This window comes from Salvelinus sp. IW2-2015, linkage group LG28, assembly GCF_002910315.2.
Source record: "Salvelinus sp. IW2-2015 linkage group LG28, ASM291031v2, whole genome shotgun sequence".
NCBI classification, from domain to species: Eukaryota; Metazoa; Chordata; class Actinopteri; order Salmoniformes; family Salmonidae; genus Salvelinus; species Salvelinus sp. IW2-2015.
The window spans coordinates 14,826,575-14,851,412 of record NC_036868.1 but is presented as its reverse complement, the minus strand read 5'-3'; the positions used below and the strand labels follow the sequence as shown (position 1 = coordinate 14,851,412).

Here is a 24,838-nt window from a genome sequence, read left to right as displayed (position 1 = left end):
TCCCTTGATGTTTCTCTGTGCATCTCTGCACACGCAGAGCAGACTGCTGAGGAGAAAGCACATCAAACTCATGGCTTAATGACTCAAAACAGTAGTGTTGACGACAGCAGAAAACAATGGTAACTTTATCATCATCCCCATCGCCTGTCTTTCAGTACAAACCAGACTTGTTATCTTACCACTCCGCTGGAAATACTGAACAAATCACCTTGAGCTAAAGACAGAGAGAGAGAGCGAGAGAATGTTTACTGTGTTGGTTGTTGGTGTCATTTGAACAGAAGTGTTGATGTTCTCCACATTGGCCACAGATGGATTAGCATCTTCTGTCTCCACGTAAACACACACACACACAGACACACACTTACCCTCTCTTCAACCGTATTGAAGGACTTGTTGTGGAGGCTTGGTATGATTTTGGCAATGCTGGACCAGGCCACTGCAGAAAGAGCTAAATAATAATTGCTTATTTAGTTTTTAAATGTTCACCTTTGAAAATATTTTATGAAAAAAGTAATGGATACTTAGCTACAAAAACAAGATAATACAATTACTAAATGTTAGTCATTGACTGTTTTATTGAGGGAAAGGTCAGTATGCCCATTACATTTATTATTCCTCAGTGTATCAAGTGTCACCTTTAATAGGGGTAGAGTGTGTGTGTGTGTGTGTGTGTGTGTGTGTGTGTGTGTGGTGTGTGTGTGTGTGTGAGCCTGTGTGTTCTCTCTGTTAGTCTCATCCTGTCCTCTAAGACATTTGCAACTACACCAGCCATGACCAGCCATCCACTCTCAGTGTGAGCTACTCCCACACCTTATCTGGTCAGAGGTAGCTGTGGTTTGGATGCTGTTTTAGTAATGACATCTTCTGCTCATCTATCATTTATAGAACTGCACTCCTCAAGTTTCTGTCCTGGCATGGCTGTCATTATCATCACATATTCATAGTACTGTCCTTCCTCCCACAACAGCAAGCTTTTGTCTAGTACCCTTAGCACACTTGTTCTCTAATTATGAGAGCGTTTTTGAACGGTTTACAGAGCGTTTACAGGACAAATCGTCTAATCTTCCTTGCTTTTTTATTCCTTGACTCTGGAATTTCAATCAGAGACAGATAAGATGGAGAAGAGACACTTGGTTTTACAGTATGTGAAGCCGTCAAAAAGAAAGACAAAGTCAATAGCTGCATAACTTTGGCTTTGAAGCCAACATTAACTGTTGTGAGTAGTTCTGAGTTGACCTGCTGGCTGATGTCTCCTGAATTGTTTTGTGTCTCTCTCCATCAGATGCACCACATTGCATTATAACCCAGATCTGCCCTCCACCTCCATCGTCATCACTTTCCACAACGAGGCCCGCTCCACTCTGCTACGGACCATCAGGAGGTAAGAGATCCCTCTGCCCTGTTACCAGTGGCAATTCTAGCATGTAAATCTTGGTGGGACAAACAAAAAACTGGGATGAGTGCCAAGAAAGCCACGACACAACACTAAACAATACATTCATTGCACTATAACGGTGACAAATGTTGCCCACAAACTGTTAGAGCCTACATAAAGCTGTCCCAACAGCAGAGCTTTCTTTTCAGCACCATGGAGTGAATCCTTACCACTGCTACACCTGGCTATCAGCGAAGCCTTGTCTGGCAGCGAAACAGTTCATTCAGCCTCATTTACTATATTTTTTAAACATAGCTGATATGGCTGACTTGATTAAACAAATGTGGTTTCTACTGACAATTGAGATGAACAAACTATGGTATAAGGGAACGACGAGCGGATAAGAGGTGTTCTGACAGAGTAAAATTCACCAACGACTAGTGAAGCTCAAACCAAGTGTATTCACCCACTGGGCCAAACAGCTGAAAAGACAGACTTGTTTCCACCAACACAAGCATTTATACCCTCCTTTAGGCGGAGTCTCCTCCTTGCACATCTAAACACTACATATTTGTTGCTAGGCAGAAAGTTAAGTGATGTGTGTAATTAAACTGTTCATTCTCCCTTCATCTAACCTGACCTGACCTCAGCCCACATTCCTCACTAATCCACAGCAACCCTTATCAATGACCACAACCAAGTTATTGCCTTTTCCCTCACTCAGTAACTTTCCAAACCCCTCATTCTTATCCACCCTCCATTGACCCCACCATATACATTCCTCATACATGTAATCATTTACTTCTAGTATGGTAAGTATTTCAAGCTAGACTCCAACAGAGGCAATCCATAATTCTGATTAAGACATTAATGAGCGAGCTAGGACGGACGTAGTCAATATAAAAAGTTGTTCAGCACTTTTGAAATGTATAGCAACAGAATTCAGAACATGAGCCATTCTTACAGTATTCTTCCTGTACACCAAGTCAGAACCGTAGGATAAATAAAGGGGGTATATAAACAGACAATGAAAACTCTTACAATATTCTATGATTACATTTCTGCAAAACATGTGCACCACCAAGTCAGAACAGTAGGCTAAGTTATGAGGAGAAAAGCGACCAAATTATTAGGGTGAGGAACATGGGCTACTAACAACTTACTACACAAGATACACTTAGTATTACATTCTTGGCTACAGTATACTTGGCTCCCGAGTGGTGCAGCGATCTAAGGCACTGCATCTCAGTGCAAGAGGCATCACTACAGTCCCTGGTTTGAATCCAGGCTGTATCACATCTGGCCGTGATTGGGGGTCCCATAGGGCGGTGCACAATTGGTCCAGCGTCGTCCAGGTCTGGATGGGGTAAGGCCATCATTGTAAATAAGAATTTGTTCTTCATTGAATTTCCTTGTTAAATAAAAAAAATCAAAATCAAAATATCTCCCTGGCTGTAACATCAACGCAGGGAGTCAGAAAGCAGGTGCAGTTAGTGAGTTTACTAATAATGAACAATACAAAACAAGAGACACGTCTGACAGCGAAACATAACCAATACTCCCTGAAGAGTTATGCTAGATAAAGGGGGAGTAATCAGGGTAGTGATGGAGTCCAGGTGTGCCTCATGATGAGGCGCAGGTGTACGTAATGATGGGTTGCCAGGACCGGTGGTTAGTATACCGGTGACATCGAGCGCCGGAGAGGGGGTGGGGGAGTAGACGTGACACTGGCATATTACATCATTCACGCAGCAGCATACAATATATTTTTGGACTCACCTTGTTGTGCTGTGCTCACTTGAATAGGAAGGTGGCACGGCTGTCCTTCTTGTGGGCTCTAGAAAGGGGCCCAAGTTCCCGACTTTTGGATTCCGAGTTGGATGAGTTGTAATTTTCAGGAATTTCCCAGTCGAGCTTAGTTTTTTTTCCCAAGTTCTCAGTTGTCTTGAACTTACTGAAGTCTGAGATTTGGCCAATGTATTCCAACATTACCAATTGGATATCACGAAATTAGGCACAAAAAGGGGGTAGAAAAATAAAGTGCCTCCCGAGTGGCGCAGCAGTCTAAGACACTGCATTGCAGTGCTAGAGGCGTCACTACAGATCCGTGTTCGATCCCTGGGAGACCCATGAGGCGGTGCACAATTGGCCCAGCATCATCCGGGTTAGGGGAGGTTTTGACCAACCGGGATGTCCTTGTCCCATCGCGCTCTAGCGACTCCTTGTGGCGGGCCGGGCGCATGCCCGCTGACTTCGGTCGACAGCTTTCACGGTGTTTCCTCTGACACATTGGTGCGGCTGGCTTCCGGGTTAAGCAAGMRGTGTGTCAAGAAACAGTGCGGCTTGGCAGGGTCGTGTTTCGGAGGATGCAATGGCTTTCGACCTTCGCCTTTCCCCAAGTCTGTATGGGAGTTGCAGCGATGGGACAAGACTGTAACTACCAATTGTATATCACGAAATCGGGGAGAAAAGGGGGTAAAAAGAACAACAACAACAGAAAAAGCACAAAAAAAGATTCACATTCACATGCAATGCCATGGGCCAGAAGTCACGATCTTGTCTCATCGCTGCAACTCCCCTACGGACTCGGCAAAGGTTGAGAGCCAAGCCACACTGCTTCTTGACACACTGCTCGCTTAACCCGGAAGCCAGCCGCACCAATGTGTCGATGGAAACACTGTTGAACTGACTGAGTCAGCTTGCAGGCGCCCGGCCCGCCACAAGGAGTCATGAGAGCACGATGAGACAAGGAAATCCCGGAAGGCCAAACCCTCCCTAAACTGGATGATGCCAGGCCATTTGTGTGCCATCCCATGGGTCTCCCGGTCACGGCCGGCTGTGAAACAGGCTGGGTTTGAACCCGAGGCTAGAGTGGTGCCTCAGCACTCATTGTTGAATTTGCGATTTCTAACTTGTTGTGTAATGTTTATGGCCGATGAGCACCGATACGTTTTATCTATAATTTCTCTTCATATGACAAGGATTGAAAAGAATTTGCCAGTAGATTGTCAACTTGATTCATGATGATGATGACTCATCAAAGCACGCAACAGAACATTGTACTGTCTACACTCGGTTTGTTGTTTATATTAGAAATGTTTCATTAATTTGATTTTAATCAGAACTAAAGTTTTGTTGCTAAGGATTCCACGACGCTGTTAGCCTTTACGGCTGGGACTACAAGTTTGTGTTCCACTTTTTTGTGTGGATTCCGCAAGTGCTAGCTGGCTGTACTACAGACACCTGTCGTCGTCATGGGAAAGACTCATTGTTATCTTTTCGTAAAACAACTGGTTGAAGTAAAGAGCCAACCTGGATACTAAGGAGATCCTGAGGGAAATCGACGAGTACCAACAGCTTTACGCTATGGAGGAACAACATACTCCATTATAGAAAGATCTGACTACCTCACAAAATAACTTTAACCTGACAAAAAAAGAAAAACAGATTAATCTACAGACATGGACAATTTACTTACCGTTGAAGTAGAGGCTAGTGTTCTGGCTGGAATCCATGCAACACTGGAATAGTTGTGTGAGGAGGTAGCAGGGCTGAGTGGGAATTTGGAGTTTAGCCAGAGTGAAATTCTCACACTCCAAGGAGAAAACAAGGCACTCACAGCCAAGGTAAAAATCTACATGGATTGTCTACTCAGGCAAAACAGGGTGATGAAGGCGTCGCTACTAGACATACAAAGTCGTAGCATGTGTGAAAATCTTTTTTTTTCCTGGGATTTCTGGGATTCCTGATTATCCAATAATCCAGAGGGCGCGATCACAGAATTCATGCAATCAGCCTTGAAACTTCCTATAGAGACTGTGAACAAAGTGGCTTTCCACCGAGTACACAGACCGATCATCGCAAAATTTGAACACTACCAACAAAAGGAGCTGATCAAGAGCAGGGGAATGGAGCTTAAAGGGACCAAATTCGGTCTCAATGACCAATTTCCAAGGGAGATCAAACAAACGTCGTAAGAGACTGTATCTGGTACAAAGGCAACAAAGGGAGAAGGGTAAGCGTGCCTTTCTCATTGTGGACAAACTCTTTATAGATGGACAGCTATTCTGAGACAGCTCCATAACACCATGGCTGTACTAAATTCTACAGGGACTTCAGGTTATGAAAAAAAGAAAGTATGGGAACTGTAAAAATATCTGAACACTATGAAGTGGATATGAACACACACGTACAAAATGACATGCTCGCTTACACATACGGACTTATACAGTTGAAGTCGGAAGTTTACATACACCTTAGCCAAATACATTTAAACTCAGTTTTTCACAATTCCTGACATTTAATCCTAGTAAAAATTCCCTGTTTTAGGTCAGTTAGGATCACCACTTTATTTTAAGAATGTGAAATGTCAGAATAATAGTAGAGAGAATTATTTATTTCAGCTTTTATTTCTTTTATCACAATCCCAGTGGGTCAGAAGTTTACATACACTCAATTAGTATTTGGTAGCAATGCCTTTAAATTGTTTATCTTGGGTCAAACGTTTCGGGTAGCCTTCCACAAGCTTCCCACAATATGTTGGGTGAATTTTGGCCCATTCCTCCTGACAGAGCTGGTGTAACTGAGTCTGGTTTGTAAGCCTCCTTGCTCGCATACGCTTTTTCAGTTCTGCCCATAAATGTTCTATAGGATTGAGGTCAGGGCTTTGTGATGGCCACTCCAATACCTTGACTTTGTTGTCCTKAAGCCATTTTGCCACAAATTTGGAAGTGTGCTTGGTTTCATTGTCCATTTGGAAGACCCATTTGCGACCAAGCTTTAACTTCCTGAATGGTGTCTTCAGATGTTGCTTCAATATATCCACATCATTTTCCTTCCTCATATTGCCATCTATTTTGTGGAGTGCACCAGTCCCTTCTGCAGCAAAGCACCCCCACAACATGATGCTGCCACCCCCGTGCTTCACGGTTGGGATGGTGTTCTTCGGCTTGCAAGCCTCCCCCTTTTTCCTCCAAACATAACGATGGTCAATATGGCCAAACAGTTATATTTTTGTTTCGTCAGACCAGAGGGCATTTCTCCAAAAAGTACGATCTTTGTCCCCATGTGCAGTTGCAAACCGTAGTCTGGCTTTTTTATGGCGCTTTTGGATCAATAGCTTCTTCCTTGCTGAGCGGCCTTTCAGGTTATGTCGATATAGGACTCATTTTACTGTGGATATAGATACTTTTGTACCTTCACAAGGTCCTTTGCTGTTGTTCTGGGATTGATTTGCACTTTTCGCACCAAAGTAAGTTTGTCTCTAGGAGACAGAACGCGTCTCCTTCCTGAGCGGTATGACGGCTGTGTGGTCCCATGGTGTTTATACTTGCGTACTATTGTTTGTACAGATGAACGTGGTACCTTCAGGCGTTTGGAAATTGCTCCCAAGGATGAACCAGACTTGTGGAGGTCTACACATTTTTTCTGAGGTCTTGGCTGATTTCTTTAGATTTTCCCATGATTTCAAGCAAAGAGGCACTGAGTTTGAAGGTAGGCCTTGAAATACATCCACAGATACACCTCCAATTGACTCAAATTATATAAATTATCCTGTCAGAAACTTCTAAAGCCATGACATCATTTTCTGGAATTTTCCAAGCTGTTTAAAAAGACACAGTCAACTTAGTGCATGTTAACTTCTGACCCACTGGAATTGTGATACAGTGAAAGTGAAATAATCTGTCTGTAAACAATTGTTGGAAAAACTACTTGTCATGCACAAAGTAGATGTCCTTACCGACTTGCCAAAACTATAGTTTGTTAACAAGAAATTTGTGGAGTGGTTGAAAAACAAGATTTAATGACTCCAACCCAAGTGTATGTAAACTTCCGACTTCAACTGAACACACACACACACCTGTTCTCGCTCTCTTCTCTCACTCTCTCGTTCCCTCTTTTCTCTTCTCTTCTCTCCCTCCCTCTCTATTGTCGAGAACTGTTTCATAATTTAATGTGTTTATTGTTTGTCTATCTTTTTTCTATATTTGTCTACAAGTTTATATATGTTTACAACAAGCAAGGGGAAGATATCAGAATAGGGGCATTTGGGAATAATAACATATTGTACAGAATACATTTGTACTGTAGTGAAGCCGTCTCTAGAGTAATGCAAGGTCTCTTTCATGAAACGACAATTGCTATGGAAATGCTGGGATGTGTTTTTCAATGATGTTAAAGGTAATTATGATGCAACTATGACGGTGATACGATATAGATTACAATTATCATCATGAATATTAAGGCTATACGCACTACATGTTACACACATGACACTCAACTATGCAAATTGGCAGAGTTATTATTTATTTGGACATCACACATTATAGTCTTACTCTTATACAGACATCGTATACACTCTCACTAAATCACATCCAATATCATACACGTCAACCTACTCAGATTTACTACACATAATATCTTGTCTCAATTTTCTAACCTCTGTGGCATTGGCTCACAGGCAGACAGGCAAGGGAATAAAACAAATATTGCTAGAACCTATTTCTTGAATTCTAAATATCAGACATTTGAAAGCTCAAATTTTGACCTCCATTATACCTCTGATGGCAGTAACTTTACAAGCACTAATTATGTTCAATTTAGACTGAGAATGGGATCTAGTTATGGTAAGGGGGGAAATAAGTATAGCCAGTTATAATTGTAATGGTTTAGCAGATTATAAAAAAAGATCAGTCTTTATATGGCTAAAAGATAAGGAATAAAACATATACTGTGTACAGGAAACTCACTCTACATCCTTAGATGAAGTTGCATGGAAAAGGAATAGGTTGGTGAAATAATTTTATGTCATGGACAAAGGAACTCAAAGGTGTGATGATATTAATTAACAAACATGTCGATCTGAATGTGCAAATAGTCAGGAATGATTCGCAAGGAAGGTGGACCCTTTTGAATACGAAAGTGGACGAAAAAGAGATTTGGCTCATTAATCTATATGGTCCAAATCAGGATGATCCATACTTCTTCGAAAACATTTATACCAATTTATTGAACTTACAGGCAACAAATGATCAAATCATTCTAGTAGGAGACTATAACACAGTGTTAAGTACCTCAATTGACCGTAAAGGTAATCACTCTACAAACTATATACACCGTGCTCTTAAGGAAATCACAAATACTATGGACACATTAGAAGTAGTGGATATTTGGAGACTAAAAAACCCCAACCTAGTGAGATATACACGGAGGAGACTTAATCAAGCTAGTCATCTTGACTACTTTCTTGTCTCTTTCTCTCTTGCATCAAAGGTTTAAAAAGTTTGAATAGGAGACAGAATGCGATCGGATCATCATCTAATTGGCATTCACGTAACTCTTATAGATTTTGCACGTGGATGGGGATTTTGGAGATTGAATCAAAGTTTAAAAACKTATTTTTAACTAAGACAAAATAATTTATAACTCAAWTTTTCTAGTGTAATATAGGTTCAGCAAATCCACTTATTGTTTGGGATACCTTTAAATGTACCTTCAGAGGTCATTCAATTCAATATTCATCAATAATTTAAAAAACTAGCCCATGAACTAATAGTACAGGTAGATAGCAATAAAAACGATACTACAGAGATACAAAATAAGTTAGAGGGAAAACAAAAAGAACTTGAGGAACTTATTCAAGAACGATCTAATGTAATCTATTAAAAAAATTAAGCAAACTGGATGGAAAATTGAGAAAAATTCACAAAATTCTTCCTGAATCTCCAATACAGGAACACTAACAAAAAATAATTTGCAGAAAATCGTCTCCGAATCATATTTTAAAACAGGAAGCTAATTATTTTAGGCAGATTGTCACACCCTGACCATAGAGAGCCTTTTATTCTCTATGTTGGTTAGGTCGGGGTGTGACTAGGGTGGGTACTCTAGTTTTTTTATTTCTATGTTGGCCTGGTATGGTTCCCAATCAGAGGCAGCTGTCTATTGTTGTCTCTGATTGGGGATCATATTTAGGCAGCCTTTTCCCACTGGGTTTTTGTGGGATCTTGTTTTTTTGTAGTGCCTGTGAGCACTGCATAGCTTCACGTTCGTTTCTTTCTCCTTTATTGTTTTTTTGCCGGGTTCACGTTTAATAAAGATGATGAACCCAAACCACGCTGCATTTTGATCTGATTCATACAACAACATTTGTGACAGAAGATCCCACCACCAACGGACCAAGCAGCGTGCCCAGGAGGAGCAGACATCCTGGACATGGGAGGATATATTGGACGGGAAGGGATCCTGGACATGGGAGGAAATCCTGGCCGGAAAGGATCACCTTCCATGGGAGCAGACGGAAGCAGTAAGGGAGGGACAGCGACGACACCGGGGTTCGCGGCCACAACGAAGGCCCAAAAAGCAGGCTCAAAATTTTTTGGGGGGATGCACACGGGGTGGTCGGCGGAGCTGAGGTGTGAGTCAGAGACCGAGGAGGAATATTGGGATAGATTGAGCGAGGAGTGGTTGGCGAAAGCTGAGGAGAGTGATGAGAGAGAGCTGTTGGTGTGGCTGGAGGGGCAAGACAGTCGCCCTGAGGAGCGTGTTAGCCGTCCGATGCTCTCCGCACTCGCTTTGAGGAGAGTGTCAGTGTTCCGGTACAATGTGTGCCGGTTCTACGCACCGTGTCTCCAGTACGCATCCACAGCCCAGTGCGTCCTGTGCCAGCCCCCCGTACTTGCCGTGCAAAGGTTGTCATCTGTCCAGGACACGTTGTGCCAGCTCTACGCTCCAGACCTCCAGTGCGCCTCCACAGCCCAGTACGTCCTGTGCCGGCTCCACGCACCAGGCCTCCTGTGCGTCTCCCCAGCCCAGTACGTCCTGTGCCGGCTCCACGCACAAGGCCTCCTGTGCGTCTCCCCAGCCCAGTACRTCCTGTGCCGGCTCCACGCACCAGGTCTCCTGTGCGTCTCCCCAGCCTGGTACGCCCTGTGCCAGCTCCACGCACCGGGCCTCCAGCGACGGTCTGCAGTCCGGAGCCTCCAGCGACGGTTCCCAGTCCGGAGCCTCCAGCGACGGTTCCCAGTCCGGAGCCTCCAGCGACGGTTCCCAGTCCGGAACCTCCAGCGACGGTTCCCAGTCCGGAACCTCCAGCGACGGTTCCCAGTTCGGAACCTCCAGCGACGGATCCCAGTCCGGAGCCGCCAGCGACGGATCCATGGCCCGGAGCCTCCAGCGACGGATCCATGGCCCGGAGCCTCCAGCGACGGATCCATGGCCTGGAGCCTCCAGTGATGATCCATGGTCCGGAGCCACCAGTGATGATCCATGGCCCGGAGCCATTTTACCTATAAAATGGGCTGATGGTGATGTAGACATACGTGATATTTATCTCACAAAATATATAAATAAGCTCTCCACAATGAATTTCAATAGAAAACTTGTAAAAATAGACACGATCCTGCAAYCATGGAGAGGTAAATACCTGTCTATTTATGGAAAAAATTGCCCTAAATAACTCAGTCATATCTCAGTTTACTCACTTTCTTATCGCGCTGCCTACTCCTGATGATTCGTTTTTCAAATCATATGAGCAAAAAATATTTCGCTTTATCTGGGATGCTAAACCAGACAAAATAAAATGTACCTATCTATATAATGAATATGAATTGGGTGGGTTGAGATAATTAAATATAAAAGCACTAACCCTCTCTCTAAAAGCTTCACTGATTCAAAAGTTTTACTTGAACCCTGAATGGTGTTGGATGTTGACAACAATCCAGATAGCAAAAGCTGGACCCCTACAAATCAACCGGGCTAGACAATCTGGACCCTCTCTTTTTAGATATATCTGCCGAAATTGTTGCAACTCCTACTTATTACTTGCCTGTTCAACCTCTCTTTTGTATCGTCTGAGATTCCCAAAGAGAGGAAAGCTGCCGCGGTCATCCCTCTCTTCAAAGGGGGAGACACTCTAGACCCAAATTGCTACAGACCTATATCTATCCTACCCTGCCTTTCTAAGGTCTGCGAAAGCCAAGTCAACAAACAGATTACCGACCATTTCGAATCCCACCGTTCCTTCTCCACTATGCAATCTGGTTTCAGAGCTGGTCATGGGTGCACCTCAGCCATGCTCAAGGTCCTAAACGATATCATAACCGCCATCGATAAGAGACATTACTGTGCAGCCGTATTCATCGACCTGGCCAAGGCTTTCGACTCTGTCAATCACCACATTCTTATTGGCAGACTCATCAGCCTTGGTTTCTCAAATGATTGCCTCGCCTGGTTCACCAACTATTCTGATAGAGTTCAGTGTGTCAAATCGGAGGGCCTGTTGTCCGGACCTCTTGCAGTCTCTACAGGGTTCAATTCTCGGGCCGACTCGGTTCTCTGCATACATCAATGATGTCGCTCTCGCTGCTGGTGATTCTCTGATCCACCACTACGCAGACAACACCATTCTGTATACTTCTGGCCCGTCCAGAGTAGTGATGCTGGACGGGCGGGCAGGTGCGGGCAGTGATCGGTTGAAGAGCATGCACTTAGTTTTTCTTGCATTTAAGAGCAGTTGGAGGTCACGGAAGGAGAGTTGTATGGCATTGAAGCTCGTCTGGAGGTTAGTTCTGACTTAGAATATGTGGACAACTACAAATACCTAGGTGTCTGGCTAGACTGTAAACTCTCCTTCCAGACTCACATTAAGCATCTCCAATCCAAAATTAAATCTAGAATCGGCTTCCTATTTCGCAACAAAGCATCCTTCACTCATGCTGCCAAACATACCCTCGTAAAACTGACCATCCTACCGATCCTCGACTTCGGCGATGTCATCTATAAAATAGCCTCCAACACTCTACTCAACAAATTGGATGCAGTTTATCACAGTGCCATCTGTTTTGTCACCAAAGCCCCATATATTACCCACCACTGCGACCTGTATGCTCTCGTTGGCTGGCAATCGCTTCATACTCGTCGCCAAACCCACTGGCTCCAGGTCATCTACAAGTCTCTGCTAGGTAAAGCCCCGCCTTATCTCAGCTCACTGGTCACCATAGCAGCACCCACCCGTAGCATGCGCTCCAGCAGGTATATCTCCCTGGTCACCCCCAAAGCCAATTGTCACGTCCTGACCATAGAGAGTCCTTATTTTCTATGGTAGAGTAGGTCAGGGCGTGACTGGGGGGTTAGTCTAGTTTATTATTTCTATGTGGGGTTCTAGGTTTGTTTTTCTATGTTGGTGATTGTGTATGATTCCCAATTAGAGGCAGCTGGTAATCGTTGTTTCTAATTGGGGATCATATTTAGGTAGCTTTTTTCCATATTGGATATTGTATTTTGAGTTATTGCACGTAGCACCTCTGTTGTCACGGTTCGTTGTTAGTTTATTGTTTATTTGTTTTTGTCTCTGCTAAGTTTCACTTTATTTCATTAAATCATGTGGAACTCGACATCCGCTGCGCCTTGGTCCGACATTTATTACACTGAACGCAACACCAATTCCTCCTTTGGCCGCCTTTCTTTCCAGTTCTCTGCTGCCAATGACTGGAACGAACTGCAAAAATCAATGAAGCTGGAGTCTTATATCTCCCACACTAGCTTTAAGCACCGGCTGTCAGAGCAGCTCACAGATCACTGCACCTGAATAGCCCATCTGTAAACAGCCCATCCAACTACCTCATCCCCATACTGTATTTATTTATTTATTTTGCTCCTTTGCACCCCAGTATCTCTACTTACACATTAATCTTCTGCACATCTACCATTCCAGTGTCTAATTGCTATACTGTAATTACTTCGCCACCATGGCCTATTTATTGCCTTTCCTCCCTTATCTTACCTCATTTGCACTCACTGTATATAGATTTTWATTTTTTCTACTGTATTATTGACTGTATGTTTGTTTGTTCCATGTGTAACTCTGTGTTGTTGTATGTGTCGAACTGCTGTGCTTTGTCTTGGCCAGGTCGCAGTTGTAAATGAGAACTTGTTCTCAACTAGCCTACCTGGTTAAATAAAGGTGAAATTTAAATGTAAAAAAAAACTGTTTCTTACAGATTGCAAGATAGTTGGGAAGAGGTTTCTGATGTACCGATTCCATGGTACAGGGTGTATGAGTTGATATATAAAACAACGCAAGATTCAAGACTTTGTGCTTTTCAGCTGAAATTATTATATAGACTTCTTGCCACCAACAAAATGTGGAATAGTTGTGGCATAAAATCATCGAAGCTCTGCAGATTTTGATGTGAGGATACAGAATCAATAGACCATTTATTTTGGTATTGCCCTCAGGTAGCTTGTTTCTGGTCTCAGGTTCAGGAATGGCTGAAAATTAGACAGATTGAAATTGTACCTTAAACATCACAGCATAGTTGAAAGAGATGTGTTGCATAGGGTGGCCAGCATAGATAGATGGGATGGGYTGAGGGAAGCTGAGGGTTGGGATGTGGAATTGGAGACGAGTGGAGTTGCTGTGCGAGAGATAGAATGGTGGTCAAAGATAAAAGTAAAAATAAAACATAATAAAAGTATGTTTGAATGACACTAAGTGGCAGTGTTTTTACAACTAATGCCGGTTTGCCTGAGGCTGATGCCGTGCAGGTGTTTGTACACATGCATATACACACACTCTCATTCAAATAAACGCATACAAGAACACACACATACATGTAATAGTGCCAGACATGCACACTAACATATACAGTTGGCATTGCTGTTATGATTTTAGTTGTCCCTGATGTACTTTGTTTTCATTTTTTTTTTTTTATGTTTTTTGCATTGTTTGCTGTTTTCTGTCTTTTTTTCTCTTTAGTTCATTCTCTTGGTTGTTTGTGCATTGGGGGGTTCTTGGGGGCGGGGAATGGAATTAATGAAATTAATTGTAATTTTTATTTTTCTTCTTGGGGGGGGACTGTAGGAGGGGTCTCGAATGGTTGAGGGACAGCTATTGGGGAACTGTGGGGGGGATCTTGAAGGGTTCGGGTTCACATTTTTTGGCCTGGTGGGAGATCAGTCCAATCAAAGCTACATTAGATATAATGTTATTTGACAGCATTTTATCTGTGGCCAATGACCTTGAGCCTTCTTGGATGGGCACTTCTAAAGTATGTCTATGACAGCACCCCTACGCTCCGTATTTTCAGCTGGCTGCCCCATCACCACAGAAAGCACTGAGCTAGGTTGGAACGCCTGCATTTTGGAGCTGCCTTACTCAAGAAAGCAAAAAATAGACAATGTTTGTATGCGGCTTTATTAACTCAAATATGTATTTTTTTTACGTTGTTTGCAAAGTGATATGTGACACGTATTAATGCCAAAATTGTCACGCCTGCTCCTGCACACCCTCTCCTGCACTCGAGGGCGCCAGACTGCCTATCATTACGCACACCTGTACCTTTTATCTGTCTGTTTCCTCTGTTTGTTCCCTGTGTCTGCATTGATGTCGTTACTTTGTCCGCTGTCCAGACGTTGTTCCTGTCCTGTTTCAAGTCCATTATGTATTAAATGTTCTCCCTGAACCTGCTTCCTGTCTCCATCGTCGACCCCCACAAAAATAACATACAAAACAGGCACACACAAAAAAGGCTCTGCCCCACCTTCCCTGAATGACGCGTCGCCACTGCCTGTTACTGACCCTGGACTAGGTCACTGTCCGTTTGCTCTCAGACCTGTGCCTGACTCATATGGACTCTTCATTTAATCCTGACGCCCAAGTGCCAAACCCCTCTATTGACTTCCCAGCCTGAGCCTTGACCTTTCCCATAGCTGCCTCACCGCCACCTCACCTGTCCCTGGGTGTCAGCAGCTTGCCTTGGCAGCTTGCCTTAGAACAACGCAAGCCTCCCCTCCCCTGCCAACGTCTCCTGGAGCCGGTTCAGCTCATTACAGCTGAGTAGTCAGCAGAGACCCGGGTTGTCTCTTAATGATCACACAGAGAAGACTCCTGAGTCCTGACCACCACTCCACCGGGGAAAAAACTGTCCTGTTTATGTGTCCGCCCCAAACCTTTTTCAAAGCGCTGCAGTTTCAACCAATTAAAAGACAATCCCTCCCAGTAGGTTTCAGCCTGCCCGTCCCTTTGATTTTTGGACGACTTGTCTGTTTGCAACTTTTTCACAATTACTCACTTCTCCTGCAAAAACGTTTGTAATTGTGCCTATAGCCACACTGCAGGCTCAGGAAATAATGGTCTCTAGCTCCAGGCTCCGTCCCTTACAATAGCAATGGAAGAACACCAATGGAAGTTTGCTTTCCTGATAATGAAATTAATCTACAGAACACACCGTCTCGCTCTCTACGAGTGTGCCTTCCTCATTACTCATTACTTGTCCAGGGTAGTGTACTGTAGCACTCAGAGTCACATATCACCGCTGTTAAAGACATCCTGAGGGGGTACAGTACCAATACCCTACCCGTGGCCCTCAGGGACGTCAGGGTGGGGTTTAATTAGCACAGTGTTTCATGGCTGCCAGCATGTTTGTGTCATAATGGTGGCCTGCCTGTCTGTAATTACACAGCCTCAGCCTCACTCAGCCCTCCGCCACACGCCGTCGCCGCCAGTGATGTAGCTAATAGGAAAAACAACAACAACCCTAATCTTCTGAGGTTTCTGTGCATTAATAAGGTTGTCTGTGTGTTCTGGCACCTTCCTGTAAACTGAGGCTGGCTGGGGTTCATGGGCTGGTTAGACCCAGTTATACCCCCTGACGCATAGCCCACCAAGGGCTCCTCAGCCTGTCTGTCTGTTAGCCTATCCCCCCCACCCCCTCTCTCTCTTACCTCAGCTTGCACCAGAACCAAACATTGATACAGAGCGAAGTTGAAAAGCAGGCCGTGGGCCTCTCTCTTTGATTTGTGTTAGTGCTGACAGAGGCTATTACCACAATCCAGCCCTCAGAACCCTCTGAGGTGGAGGGGGAATAGGCTGGGAGCTTGCTCTCCCAGACTGAGCTGGGAGCGATAGTTCAGGAGAGGAGATGAAGAGGAGAGGTGAGGAGAGGGGAAGGGGAGGATAATAATATGGATGTGAGAAGAGGGTAGGTTAAGGGAGTAGAGGTAGAGGGAATTAATATAGAGGAGGAGAGGGGAAAGTAGAGGAGAAGAAATGAGGGGAACAATATGAAAGAGTAATAGGAAGGACATGTCTGTCTGTGTTTTCATAGCCACAGCAGGTAGAGAAAACTACAGTGGAAACAGTCACTGGCCACATATTGCACTGACGATCAGTACTAAACAAATCACAGAAATGAGAAAATGGTGTAGATTAGGCTATTTTTCAAATCTCACCTGTTCCTGCATGTGCCACAATGGATTACATTGATGCTGTGTTTGGTCGTAATGTATTCCTCCTACTCATGTTTTTTTCCCCCCAAATGAAAAGCATTTTGGAATGCATCAGGAGAAACAGAAATGCATTAGGCAGTCAAAGGGCTTCTCTCCTGTGTTTGGGTGGTGAGTGTGGGCTTCAAAGTCGCTGTGCTCAAAGTGCAGAGCCGCCCCATAAACACTGCAGGAATCGATATAATGACATTCTAAGAGCGCAATGTACATTAAACACATTTCCACTGCTCTACTAACCCAGGCCTTTTGATTGTGGGTAGTAATTCTACATCATTTGTGTACCCTTAGTTCTGAAAGGAACGATTACACAACCTTGTTTTGGAATGATACCAATTCATCTCATTTGTATGCTGTTGGAAATTGTTAATTGCCCAATATTTGTCCATTTTGGGCTGTTTAAAAAAACAGTCTTTCAATATTTCATTTCGCGGTTATCCGACAATCAATAATATATTTTATACAGTATTCAAGTACAGTACATTCACAAACTAACTTTCAAGGACACACTTTGTTTTCTCAGTGGGTTTGATGTTATTGCGACCGTCAGTGTTTCATAGTTAATGCCCAATGTAATGATGGCGCTGGAGAGGATGGCTGATGTTTTATTGGCTCTTAACCAACCGTGCTATTTGTTTGTTTTTCCCGAATTGTTTGTAACTTATTTTGTACATAATGTTGCTGCTACCGTCTCTTATGACCGAAAAGAGCTTCTGAACATCAGAACAGCGATTACTCACCTCGAATTGGACTAATAATTTTTCTTTAATGAGTCTGACGGGAAGGATATACTCCAAACATCCGAACAGGCCCTCATCCCCGTCTTTCACTAGAGAAAGAAACTGAGATTTCGCGGAGGGAGATCGGGATGCCTTGTGAGGATCAGGCGACTAGTGGCTAATCTGCCTTTGCCATCCGTACTGTTAGCCAATGTTCAATCGCTAGATCAGGTGTGTATGTGTGTTCAGTTGAAGTCGGAAGTTTACATACACTTGAGTTGGAGTCATTAAATCTTGTTTTTCAACCACTCCACAAATTTCTTGTTAACAAACTATAGTTTTGGCAAGTCGGTAAGGACATCTACTTTGTGCATGACACAAGTCATTTTCCAACAATTGTTTACAGACAGATTATTTCACTTATAATGTATCACAACTCCAGTGGGTCAGAAGTTAACATGCACTAAGTTGACTGTGCCTTTAAACAGCTTGGAACATTTCTGAAAATGATGTCATGGCTTTAGAAGCTTCTGATAGGCTAATTTACATAATTTGAATCAATTGGAGGTGTACCTGTGGATGTATTTCAAGGCCTACCTTCAAACTCAGTGCCTCTTTGTCTTGACATCTTGGGAAAATCAAAATAAATCAGTCAAGACCTAGGAAAAATGTAGCCTCCAACAAGTCTGGTTCATCCTTGGCAGCAATTTCCAAATGCTGAAGGTACCACGTTCATCTGTACAAACAATAGTACGCAAGTATAAACACCATGGGACCACACAGCCGTCATACCGCTCAGGAAGGTGACACATTCTGTCTCCTAGAGATGAATGTACTTTGGTGTGAGAAGTGCAAATCAATCCAGAACAACAGCAAAGGACCTTGTGAAGATGCTGGAGGAAACAGGTACAAAAGTATCTACAGTGGGGAGAACAAGTATTTGATACACTGCCGATTTTGCAGGTTTTCCTCTTACAAAGCATGTAGAGGTCTGTAATTTTATCATAGGTACACTTCAACTGTGAGAGACGGAATCTAAAACAAAAATCTAGAAAATCACATTGTATGATTTTTAAGTAATTAATTTGCATTTTATTGCATGACATAAGTATTTGATACATCAGAAAAGCAGAACTTAATATTTGGTACAGAAACCTTTCTTTGCAATTACAGAGATCATACGTTTCCTGTAGTTCTTGACCAGGTTTGCACACACTGCAGCAGGGATTTTGGCCACTCCTCCATACAGACTTCTCCAGATCCTTCAGGTTTCGGGGCTGTCGCTGGGCAATACGGACTTTCAGATCCCTCCAAAGATTTTTCTATGGGTTCAGGTCTGGAGACTGGCTAGGCCACTCCAGGACCTTGAGATGCTTCTTACGGAGCCACTCCTTAGTTGCCCTGGCTGTGTGTTTCGGGTCGTTGTCATCCTGGAAGACACAGCCACGACCCATCTTCAATGCTCTTACTGAGGGAAGGAGGTTGTTGGCCAAGATCTCGCGATACATGGCCCATCCATCCTCCCTTCAATGCGGTGCAGTCGTCCTGTCCCTTTGCAGAAGCACCCCAAAGAATGATGGTTTCAGCTCCATGCTTCACGGTTGGATGGTGTTCTTGGGGTTGTACTCATCTTCTTCTTCCTCCAACACGGCGAGTGGAGTTTAGAACCAAAAGCTCTATTTTGTCTCATAAGACCACATGACCTCTCCTCTTCTCCTCTGGATTCCAGATGGTCATTGGCAACTTCAGACGGGCCCTGGACATGCGCTGGCTTGAGCAGGGGGACCTTGCGTGCGCTGCAGGATTTTAATCCATGACGGCGTAGTGTGTTACTATGGTTTTCTTTGAGACTGTGGTCCCAGCTCTCTTCAGGTCATTGACCAGGTCCTGTGCCGTGTAGTTCTGGGCTGATCCCCCTCCTCCTGATTCATTGATGCCCACGAGGTGAGATCTTGCATGGAGCCCCAGACGAGGGTGATTGACCGTGATCTGAAACTTCTTCAATTTGCGAATAATTGCGCCAACAGTTTTGTTGCCTTCTCACCAAGCTGCTTGCCCTATTGTCCTGTAGCCATCCCAGCTTATGCAGGTCCTACACATTTAATCCCTGATGTCCTTACACAACTCTCTGGTCTTGGCCATTGTGGAGAGGTTGGAGTCTGTTTTTGATGAGTGTGTGGACAGGTGTTTTTATACAGGTAACGAGTTCACAACAGGTGCAGTTAATACAGGAATGAGTGGAGAACAGGAGGGCTTCTTAAAGAAAAACTAACAGGTCTGTGAGAGCCGGAATTCTTATGTGTTGGTAGGTGATCAAATACTTATGTCTTATGTCAAATACTTATGTCCACAGTAAAACGAGTCTATATTCGACATAACTGAAAGGCGCTCAGCAAGGAGGAACGCACTGCTCCAAAACTGCCATAAAAAGACAGACTTACAGTTTGCAACTGCACATGGGGACAAAGATCGTACTTTTTTGAGAAATGTCCTCTGGTCTGATGAAACAAAAATATAACTGTTTCGCCATATTGACCATCGATATGTTTGGAGGAAAAAGGGGGTGGCTAGCAAGCCGAAGAACACCATCCCAACCGTGAAGAACGGGGGTGGCAGCATCATGTTTTGGGTGTGCTTTGCTGCAGGAGGGACTGGTGCACTTCACAAAATAGATGGCATCATGAGGCAGGAAAATTATGTGGATATATTGAAGCAAAATCTGAAGACACCAGTCAGGAAGTTAAAGCATGGTCGCAAATGGGTCTTCCAAATGGACAACGACCCCAAGCATACGTCCAAAGTTGTGCAAAATGGCTTCAGGAYAACAAAGTCAAGGTATTGGAGTGGCCATCATAAAGCCCTGACCTCAATCCTATGGAAAATATGTGGGCAGAACTGAAAAAGCGTGTGCGAGCAAGGAGGCCTGCAAACCTGACTCAGTTACACCAGCTCTGTCAGGATGAATGGGCCAAAATGCCCCCAACTTATTGTGGGAAGCTTGTGGAAGGCTACCCGAAACGTTTGATCCAAGTTAAAYAATTTAATGCCAATGCTATCAAATGYGAATTGAGTGTATGTAAACTTCTGACCCACTGGGAATGTGATGAAAGAAATAAAAGCTGAAAGAAATAATTCTCTCTACTATTATTCTGACATTTCACATTCTTAAAATAAAGTGGTTATCCTAACTGACCTAAAACAGGACATTTTTACTAGGATTAAATATCAGGAATTGTGTGAAACTGAGTTTAAATGTATTTGGCTAAGGTGTATGTAAACTTCTGACTTCAACTCTACATTTAATCTCAGTTTTTCACAATTCCTGACATGTAATCCTAGTAAAAGATCACCACTTTAGGCTACTCCACCTACATGTACATATTATCTCAATTACCTCGACACTGGTGCACCCGCACATGTACTCTGTACCGGTATCCCCTGTATATAGCCCCGCTATTGTTATTTTACTGGTTAAGGGCTTGTAAGTAAGCATTTCACTGTAACTTCTACTACACCTGTTGTATTCGGCACATGTGACAAATACGATTTGATTTGAATTGATTTTGATCCTACATCAGTGTTGGGCTGGACCCAGCTTTGGAACTCCCACATGAGACTCAACTTTATTGTGTTTTTATCACTGACTCACACGCTATATGACGTACTTCACATGGTTTCAAGACAACTTTCACTTAAATATCTTTATATGAAACAGACTGTTTATAATAAAAAGAGGTTGTAAATACAGTCTAGAAGAAAGTCTACAGCAATCATTAGTTGTGCTGCTGTTCTAGATATAACCCACAGGGCAATAGTCATCCACGTCCCCTGATTAGGCTGCACTAAGAGGCTGAATCAGGACTCTCTGTCTTGCTGTAAAGCTTTACCTGTTACCACCAGGAACGGATTTCTGTCAGGGGCCTTAATAAAGGCATGAGGATCCAGGGGCAGTGGAGGGTGGATGGAGCGGGATAGAGAGAGAGGGAGGAGGAGGGGGGAATGGAGTGATGAATGGGTCCAGCATGCACAGCGACGATGGAAGAACAGACCTACGAGCCTGACAGCGCTCCAATTACTCACCCAGACAGGAGAGGGGGTGAGAGAGAGAGAGAGAGAGAGAGAGAGGGCCTGTGAGGGAGGAGGAGAGGGTAGATGTGCCTTGATTCAGACTGGGATTAAAGGTGAAGTAATCTGAGGGAGGTGGTGTACCTCTCCCTCCATCTCTCCTCGCCTCATCACCTGCTGTTCAGCCATGTACCCCAGGAGAGGAGAGAATATTAGAGGGAGATTTATCTGTGGTTCTTATAGTGAGAGATTCTAGTGTCAGAGGATGGTGTTGGGTGGAAAAAGAGCTGAAGCCAAAAGGAGTGGTCCTGTATTTTCTCATACCCTTGTAATAGAAACTCATCCAAATTACATTTTGGGGGTTATAGTTATAAAAAAAACAAGTAATCTTCAGAAGTAATGAAATATTGTTATTTTATTTATGCCGTAATACATTCTCAGAACGATAATATCATTCTCCATTTTTCCAATAGAACATTTCACATAACACAGGGGAAAAAGTAGATTTCAGTTGTTGCTGCTCTATAAAGATTGTCGTCTAGAAGAAATACAATAGTTTCTAACACTACTGCTGCTCTCTTTTTAATTTGCAGTGTGCTGAACAGGACGCCAGTCCACCTGATTCACGAGATCATCCTGGTAGATGACTACAGTGGGGATGGTGGGTAGAACAGAAGAGCAGCTGTGAGCAGAGATAGATCTGATTCCAGGAGGAAATGGATTGGAGATGGATGTGATGAGCTCTCCCATTCTGGCTCAGCTGCCGGAGAAAAAGGATCAGTGATTGAAAAGATTTCCCCTGTCTCTGTCAATGTGTTTTTTACAATTGAATTCCAATTCCATGTACTGTGTGGGTGACGGTTTTGTGAACATTTCATCTCACCCTGCATCAAATGTTCCCTTTCAGCAAACGACTGCCTTCTACTCACCAAGTTGCCCAAAGTAAAGTGTCTTCGGAATGACAGGAGAGAAGGTAACCTAGTTTGTTTGTGTGTGTGTGTGTGTGTGTGTGTGTGTGTGGTTGTGTGTGTGTGTGTGTTGGGTGTGTGTGTGGTGGTGTGTGTTGTGTGTGTGTGTGCTGTGTGTGTTGTGTGTGTGTGTGTGTGTGTGTGTGTGGAGTAGTTCATCGCGTGCAGGATACAATTGTGTCCTCAACTTGAACACACACCTTAGAGCCCACCACCACTTGCCTTTGCCAAGCCTAAGAGGGAAGAGCAGCGTTAGAGCCTCATACAAGTGTTTTTGTGAGGAGGATGTTTCCCCGCTAGTATCCCACAGTAGATGATTTCAGGTTAGACCACAGGGAGAAACTCAAGCACCAGCTGTGAGACAAGAGAGCAGATTCAGGGATGTGTTGACTCGAGAGGGTTGGATATTTTTGTGTCAGACACGCCATGATCCCATCTAGACAACGTGGGAATTGTCTGTGTATCTCTATAAATAGATTGATTTGATTATAGCAAGACATCAAAAGGTTGACTGGAACATAGTCTGAGCACAAATGCAACACTATTATATTGCATCTATGAGTCATGGTAAAAACGTATTTATCATGGTTATCATGTTGATGCTTCCTGTTTCACCTTTATATAACTCCACAGAGGAYTTTTCTATGATGCCATACAGCACTGTTATAATAGACTACAGTTTATACAACAAAAAAACCTGGAATACTAAAAAGCAGCGTGTGCTGATTGCTAGTTAAAACCCCTCTACGCTATCTGCCTCTGCTTCAGCACATTATACAGTCTGAGGTGAAATATATTTTGAAATCCTGAGATGTGAACTCAGACAGTAACGAGATGCAGATTGCTGTGCGGTGGATAGAGGTGCGCAAGCCCCAGCTCTCACAGGCGTTTGAAGTTCCCCTGATCGGAGGGTTCAGCAGAGAGGTAATGGAGATGAACCCCATCTCACCTCACAGGCTGACAATCTTACCTCCAAAAAACTCCAAAAGCAGCCAGTTTCACCTAATAACACCAAGGCATATGGGTAGTATCTTACAGCATCCACCTCACTTTACTGTATAACACAAGATAGGGTGCAGTTTTGATCGTTGTTGAAGTCTTCAGAATCTTGAAGTATTTCATTCTAGGCTAGTGCAAAAGACTGTTGTAGCTGTCACAATGGTGATTAGTGCTCATTGTTTTTTTTCTGGTGCTTTTATGTTTATTCACTAGTTGTCATTGTATTCAGTGCAAGTATGACTGAAAGGTCTTAAACCTCCTCTTGCAAACAAACCTCAAATCTTGTGTACCTTCTTGACTTGTTCTCAGCCTGGGATAGATAAGCGTGGTTGTGACTTGCTGCCAATGGCAACGACTAGTCGGAAAATACTTTACAATTTACATGCATTTAAAACATTAGCATAGACATCAGACTTTTAAATATCTGTCTGTGTATATATACAGTACCAGTCAAAAGTTTGGACACACCTACTCATTCCAGGGTTTTCTTTATTTTTATTATTTTTTACATTGTAGAATAATAGTGAAGACATCAAAATTATGAAATAACACATATGGAATCATGTAGTAACCAAAAAAGTGTTAAACAAATCAAAATACACAAAAGAGTKTGCAAAGCTGTCATCAAGGCAAAGCGTGGCTATTATTTTACAATGTAGAAAATAGTAAAAATAAAGAAAAACCCTGGAATGAGTAGGTGTTCTAAAACATTTGACTGGTAGTGTGTATTTTATATTTGAGATTCTTCAAAGTAGCCTCCCTTTGCCTTGATGACAGCTTTGCACACTCTTGGCATTCTCTCAACCAGCTTCACCTGGAATGCTTTTCCAACACACACACACACACACACACAGAACTGCCACACTGCTGGGTCTTTCACGCTCAAAAGTTTCCTGTGTGTATCAAGAATGGTCCACCACCCAAAGCACATCTAATTAACGTTGTTCTGAGGGCAAAAGGGGTGCAACTCAATATTAGGAAGGTGTTCCTAATGTTTTCTTTATACACTCAGTATATGTAAGTTGATTATACAGAACATTTGTAATTTTCAACATTAACATTTCTCACAAAAACAAGATTTGAATCAGTCAATCTCTCCTCCACTTTGAGCCAAGAGAAATGGACATGCATAATGTTGACATTAGCCCTCTATGTACAAAATTGTCAAAGACTCCAGACACCCAAGTCATAGATTTTTCTCTCTGCTACTGCACTGCAAGCGGTACCAGAGCGCCAAGTCTGGGACCAAAAGGTACCTGTACAGCTTCAACCCCCAAGCCATAAGACTACTGAACAGTTCATCAAATGGCTACACGGACTATTTACATTTACCACCCCTTTATGATTTATTTATTTATCTTTAAAGTTTTGCATTGTCCCCCTTGCACTGGCTCTATGCAGACTCACTAGACTCTACCCACAAACTCACA

At 43.3% G+C, this 24,838-nt stretch overlaps 1 protein-coding gene across 1 annotated transcript in view; it reads left to right on the top strand.

The window, feature by feature from the left end:
- galnt14 (UDP-N-acetyl-alpha-D-galactosamine:polypeptide N-acetylgalactosaminyltransferase 14 (GalNAc-T14)) overlaps window positions 1-24,838 on the top strand; it is a 114,524-nt gene that overhangs the window by 48,157 nt on the left and 41,529 nt on the right. The window contains 3 exon segments of the mRNA XM_023974323.2: window positions 1,283-1,381; window positions 22,035-22,102; window positions 22,349-22,414. Coding sequence (XP_023830091.1) covers window positions 1,283-1,381; window positions 22,035-22,102; window positions 22,349-22,414 — 233 coding nt within the window.